Source organism: Halyomorpha halys, unplaced genomic scaffold (assembly GCF_000696795.3).
Source record: "Halyomorpha halys isolate HHAL.00 unplaced genomic scaffold, Hhal_1.1 Scaffold1934.1, whole genome shotgun sequence".
Lineage (NCBI taxonomy): Eukaryota > Metazoa > Arthropoda > Insecta > Hemiptera > Pentatomidae > Halyomorpha > Halyomorpha halys.
The window spans coordinates 36010-43058 of NW_027109055.1; the positions used below are offsets into that span (position 1 = coordinate 36010).

Genomic DNA, 7049 nt, shown 5'->3' on the forward strand with positions numbered 1-7049 from the left:
GATTTTGTCCCTAGGCAGGTACAGTATAGAGGGCGATTGGGAAGAACGCAGCTTTGTATAATATTTCTCTACACCTATATTTGAGGCCCAAGGTCGTTCCTGCTATATTATTGAGGCAGATGTAGCGGAAAACAGTTTTATTTTTTGCTTCCTTTAGGTGGTTAGTAAAATTACACCTTTCGCCCAAAAGAACGCCCAGAAACCTCATTTCCAGTTATGGTTTTATCATTTTATTCCCCCCATTACCACCCTGGGAAGGAAGTATCTCATTTTACCATACAAGAACAGGAGTCGGGTCTTTTCGTAGTTTAGGGAGAGCTTCTTTTCACAGCACCATTGCTCTACAATAAGAGTTACCTCAGCTGCTTTCCTTTCCAGATAAACTCGTGACCTTGCCTCAATTCCCACACCCAAATCGTCGACATATGCTGCTGGTGTGTATCCTGCTGCCCGTAAATTCGCCAGTAGTGGATTCATATTGATTTTCCATAATGGGAAACCTAGAACGGATCCTTGATCGCAACTTTGTTGGATCAGTCTCGTGATTCTCCTTGTTGGTAACTGGAAGAACGCTGAACGCCTTGTCAAAAAGAATATAAAAATCTTGTATATATTTCCTGGACACGGCAGACTTTTAAGTTCTTTCAGTATAATATTCAGTACTTGTATTTAACGGATTGAGGAAATGAGAAGAAGCGAAAGTAGGTCAAGGTCGTTTAGCCGGGCGAAGGGCGGACAAGGGTGGGGTGACCTTGACCGTTTGGAGTTGGGAAAACGCACGATTTGGCAACACTGTGCACAAATTGGCAACGTTGCAGGGGTGATTGAACTATAACGGGTCATCTGCAGGTCGTTTCATTCATTGGAGTGGTTTGACCTGGGATGTCGTTGACTTCCGCTCGACTGGTCTTACGGCCTATATTTGTTTATTTCCGCGTTGACGCGGCCGGTTTCCTCGGTGAGAGCTCCTTGAGGACCCATTTAAGTGGTAGACACCACTCTCGTTCTTTCAATTATTTCAAGATGAGGAAACGAACAGATTGGAGCCTGAGGTATGAGGATGATCGTCTGTCTACATTTGTTGGATGGTCTTCACCAGTGAGTGCTGTTAAACTTGCATCAGCAGGATTTTATTATTTGAAAAAATCAGACCGAACAAGATGTCCTTTTTGTGAAGTAATATTACACGAATGGTTGGTACATGATGACCCTTTTGTAGATCACAAGAAATGGTCTAAATATTGTCCATTTATCGAGTACTTGGAACAACTAGAGAAGCTACTATTAATAATAGATGAAGTTGATAATAAAAAAGAACAGCTGCGCTGCTAACATGCGTAAGAGGTTTAAACGTTTTATTCAACAACTTTCTAATTTAAAAAACCAAATAGTTTTATATGAAATTAAAAGAAACGAAAAATCAACTATTAAAAAAAAATAGAAAAACTTCATCTATCCCCACCTCTCTGTTAAATCTTTTAGTCTCAACGTTGAAGCCTTGCAAGATGGAGGGACCATGACCATTGGAACTAGTGACTGATACCCCATCACGAGTAGTAAACTAGTCCGAGTCGGTCTTTGCGATTTTGTCCCCACTGTCGCTGTCATCGATAAGAAAACTACAGTGTATATGAATACAGAAGAATGGAAATTCATCGTCGACCAAGTTCCAAGGATGTTGTCTCTTTTGCAAAGCAGGCCCAAGAAAGTGGATGACGAAAAGTGGATACGAAGACCGAGTAGGATGTAAAAATGTATATTGCATATTTTCCAAGAGAGAGAGGAACAGAATCATGAAAATAGAACAGGATGTTCTTTGTTTCGCAATGTTTAACCAGAGTCCATTAACCCTTCAGCTGAATACACCTTCGACATGTTTTAACAAAAATGATGTGACAAAGCTTTGTAAAGACGTTAAAAAAATCAAGGACTCATTGGACTTGTTAACCAAGATGGCTGAACTCTATAAGAAAAATGAAGAATGTCAACTCATCGAACCTGTGGATTGCGTTGATTTCGGCATCAATACTAATACCCTCTTTTATAACCTTAAAGAGTTCAACTATATATGTAATAATAATTAAAACCAGTTGTTATTGTACTGATATGAAAAAATATATAATTGTTTTTCTATATTTCGTTGCATTTACTTTTACCCAACACCATCCCTATAATTAAAATAAAATAAAAAAGGAATAATAATTTTTTTTTAAATACGTATTGTTTATTTGTAACAATAAAATAATGTAAAAATAACAAAACAAATTTCAAAAATACATATTGTACAATTAATAATAAGTAGAGTCGTCAGCAATGTAGGAAAGTCTTCGTTTCTGGATAAATTCCTCGTCATTTTGCCATTCCTCAGGTAAGTAGTCAATTGTCCCAGATATAATCCAATGTACAGTCCAAAACGTAAAAAAGCAACGAGCGAGGTAAAATTCTCAATTCTTCAGTAGTTTCTATGCTTCCTCAGCCAAGCGACGGATTACAGCCTCCATTCTGTCCATTATCAAAGTGATGATGTCGGATCCTTCCATTCCTTTTATAAATAATACTCCTCCTCAAACCACAAGCCTTAAGGAGGACTCTTCCCATGGTACTTGAGAGGGTTGATTAGTGATTTGGAGTCATAGACCAGTCCGCAGTATACACATTTAACATTATCTTTGACTCCGCGTATAAATCCTGCAAACGACAGCAGATGATGAGGCGAGTCGATGTTTCTAAATGATTGCTTACGTACCTCTTCTTTTTTTAAATTTATAGCCTCAGAATTGTTTCTGATTTATGTAGCCAATCGATGGGCTTGATTTAATGAGCAAACAAAGGAAGTGTTCAAATGAAAATCACATGCAATCTTATCATTTTCTAAAATTAGTTCTTCTATAAAATGACACCTTTCCCCTCCTTTTCCCCATAATGTGTCAAAGTCTTCCGTGATGGATAGTAAGAAATATTCCATATCCTCATATGGTACATCACCATAGTTCCATTCCAATCCGTGAATATGTTTCTTTACCCAAAGATTTGTTTTCGACTCACCCACTTCTCCAACATCTCGAGATGGTTTGAAAAACCAATGCCACGATGAACCATGGCTGATGGAGATTACAGCTAGTTGATCATTAACAATGAGTTAGAAGCCGAGCGATAGCCCTCAAAATCAATGACCGCCGAACGCATTACATGCTTGAGTCAATGTCCTACGGTGAAGTGATATTTTTGCAGTCTCTATGTATAGATGTACGTGCTGTTTCAGTACATTTTACGGACCAAACAGGTTCCCACCTCATATTCTTCAATGTTATTGTGAAGAATAAGGCAGTATGCCTTAGTATTTGTCGGAAAGTTCTCACTCGCCTATAGTAATACACGAGTATCAATAGTCGTACTTTTTATTGCTTCAGATTGTTTAGAACAATCAATGATGGCTATAGGTGCAAATGTCTCAAAATCAGATCGTGACAGTAGAGGCTGAGAATGTCTACTATTATAATAACTCTCTTGAAACTCAACATACATTTCGTAGAGAAGAGCCACTTTTCCTTGTGCAAAATCTAAATTCAAATTGTCATAAGGATATTGTTCGCTATTCAGGTAGAGTTTCAAAATTTTCAATTTGCAACTATCAAACTGACTGCTGTCTTTGGTAGCGTTTCTCGTTCGATCAGTCTGGAATGCGATAACATACCGCGGCTTTTCTAAATTTGTCGATGTTTTGACAGTCCAATTTTCCTGCTGTGTTGCAAGCAAACGAGGGTGTTCGTATATATATAAGATCCCATGATCGAAACGGAATTGATATGACCTTGTTTTTGTCTACTATCGTCAGCAATCTCAGACGTTCTTGATCAGAAACACGAATATGAGGCATTCTCCAAACTACTTTATCTAATTTTATTTGCACATCATCGCCACCCTTCACACAGTTCAAGTCCGTACTCGATCAAATCAAAACGAGTTCCTGCTTAAGATTTATTAAAATTTAAAAATTAAAAGGGCAGGCATGCGCTGAAAAATCCGTTTTTGTCTAAGGAAAGAGTATTGTTGACACCGGGCATCGTCCATCCCGCATTTTCTAGTCCTTTGACATGAGTAGGTGAAAATGATGCATGACCTTTAAGCGTTGTAGTTATTCCAGGACTTCTCATTTCTATCAACTTCAATCCCATTCAATTCATATCTAATCTCATCAAACAATAACGCAAATGCGTTATTAATCAATTTTGAAGTAGCTCCAGGAGTACAATCTTTATTTAAAATTCGTCCTTCAACATAAACATAACTTAATTAAGGAAACGTGTAGACATCTTGTTGATGTATAGGTATTCTGATTTCGTCGGACCTGTTAAAGGTGTTTCCCGCATACGGCTGATGTGAATGATACTGGAATTGCGTAAGGGAATCATCAAATTTTATATCTGATGTAACGTTTAGTATGTTATTTATTTTTTCTTATTTTGTAACCGAAAACCGCACTGTTTCAAAAATTTAGCGTTTGCAGTTGTTAACTGTCTCGTCGATTTAGGATTACTAATTCTTAGCATGGCTTGCTCTCTCCTTTTATAACGAGCTACACTATTATTCTGCACACCATCCATGGTAAAATCAATCCCCATTTTTCTTCAAATTTATTCTCAATGTAACAGTTTCTCCCAATGTAAAGTCAATAAGTTCTCCGTCTTGATCCACTAACCGAACGGTAATATTGTCATCAGTCCTATCCTCACGTTAGTAGGAAAGTAAATGGCAGGATTCGGGGTTTCTATTATGTTATATCCTGGTTCTACAGCCGGAAAGAATTTATGTTTGTTATGATCCGGATCTCTATTGACGTGTTGTTACAATGAATCGAAATAGTGTTTACAGAAAGAATTTTCACAATGCCATCCGATTCGCTGTACCGATGCACTGGGTTAATGACTTATTTGGAACAATGAAAACCCAACAGTGGACCAATAGAAAGGGGCTTGTCGGGGAAGTTGAAGTAGACCGGCTTCGTTGTTCTAAGTTCAGCCTTTAAAGTATTCTGATTTCCTCGCAGTATAAACCCCCCACTAGGTTCCAGGTGAGTAATTTCTTCGCGAAGAAAAGAATTTAGTGCATCGATATCATACGATCCTTCAGGTATCTGGATCGTCGAATTTCCAAAATAAAACTTATCTGAATATAAACTACATTTCATCTGATGATACAAAAACTAGTACAATCCAAACACCTTTCTCTCACTCAACTATTCCCGTTCATGAAATTATGTCTTCAGAAGAGGAGAGCGAGTATGTGACTCACGATCCAATTTCAGAACAAGTCAAAGAATATGTTAAAACGCCAAAGGGAGAAGCCGAAGTTATGGAGCACCTCACCGCATTTGGAAACCTGCAAAGGGAATAAGATGTTGAAAGGTGATAAGACACATGCCACTCGTAACGGCATTAGAGTCATGCCTTCTGGGGGATTAGCCATTGGCGACTCGACCGATGTTCAGTTTTTCGAGAACAGTGATGATATTTCTATTAACCACACGGTGTATGAAGGAACACCGGCAGCTACTCCACTTGAAAAATCCAGAAGGTTATACCGAGTCCAACTAATTATAAGAATATTTTACTCTCTACCAATGCTCACAAGAGGGGTTATAGTGAGGAACAGGGAGTATTAGGAAATAGATCTGATAAATATAGAAATATAATATCGAAGTTACTCCCAACACAATCTCTGAATCCCCGCCCTCCTTCCTCCACTTCATCAGATTCGAGAAGGCTAACTTCACTCTGTTCTCACACTCACAAACGGGGCACTGGTCTTATGAGAGCCAATAAATCCTTGTAGGAGTATTGGAACGACCCTAAGGAACTGGTCGATCGACTGAGGCTGTTAATGTCTTCAACTCATGCCAGACATGAAGGACACCAAAACGATATAGAATCAATAATTGAAGAGCAGCTAGAAGAAAATATCATATTGATATGTAATGGGAGGCACCAGCTGGAATTTTTAGCTCTAAGTAATTTCTTTTGCCGGCATGCCAAAGATACCACCGGCCTTAGGTAGAAGCCCGTCGGCAAAACATTTAAAGAAATGTACAGAGATATATAGATAACAGAGGGTATGCACCCCCGGAGGACGATTGACCGTGTAGGCAGAGATAAATAAATAATCAGCCCTTATCTTACATCTGGCCACTTTAAACAACTCGGGGGAAATACAGTAAGCCGCCTGAAGCAGGCTTAATTGAAGACAGTCTGAGGGAAGATCAGCGGCTGACGAGTTGGAGGCCAAAGGAGGAAGTCACCCATCGAAGGGATTCAGCAGCGGCCGCACCAAGGCGCGAAATAACTTACACAAAAATCAGTGAAGACTAAAATGACTTTATTCTAATATATTTACAAGAACTAAATAGTTTAATGATTACAAATATCTACCTGCCTTGGCTAGTCAGAGCTGGAAAATATATATGTACTCTGGAGAAGAGGGGATAGGAAGAATAATGAAATAGGAGAAGGGGTTTGGACCAATCAGATAATTTAGGAAATATCTGGAAGGGGGGAGGGGAAGGCGTGAATTAAACAGGGTGGCCCTCCTTCCAAGAAATTGGAATGACCCAAGGACTCGTGAGAACTAACTTACATGTGTTAACCATAAAATAGTTAGACTGATGCAAGTCCATTGTGAGATGGCAGCTTGTACCTGCTGCCTGTGTCAACCCTTGCTTTTTCTTTTACATTGGTATAGAATACTAAAGAAAGGTCACTTCCTCTATGGTCAGTGTCTGTCGAAATGTGCCAGATGTCTATAGTTTATACTATATAGTTTATAATGATAGTCTATTTATAATAATAGCTGTTAAATAATATAGCGTTCGTTAACTCGTCCCCCCTTTATGAAGTGCATAGTCCCGATGCACAATCAATAATTTTGAATTTCATTAGACCAGCCTTGGGCACTTCCGTTAAAAGCAGCAGAATAATTTGGCTCTTGGGTAAGGATAGGTTGCATAGGAAGGTGGTCATATTGGTTAATCTTTAAGGAAAGGATAGGATTACATT

General features: G+C 38.7%; 1 protein-coding gene across 1 annotated transcript; it reads left to right on the forward strand.

The window, feature by feature from the left end:
* Positions 1–882: 882 nt before the first annotated feature.
* Positions 883–1332, forward strand: LOC106690878 (putative inhibitor of apoptosis). The gene has a single exon (XM_014436465.1). The coding sequence runs from the start codon at positions 883–885 to the stop codon at positions 1330–1332; it is 450 nt and encodes a 149-aa protein (XP_014291951.1).
* Positions 1333–7049: the final 5717 nt, after the last annotated feature.

Coding starts and splice junctions, on each gene's coding strand:
- LOC106690878 (XM_014436465.1), top strand. CDS start 883: ATGTCGTTGACTTCCGCTCGACTGGTCTTACGGCCTATATTTGTTTAT.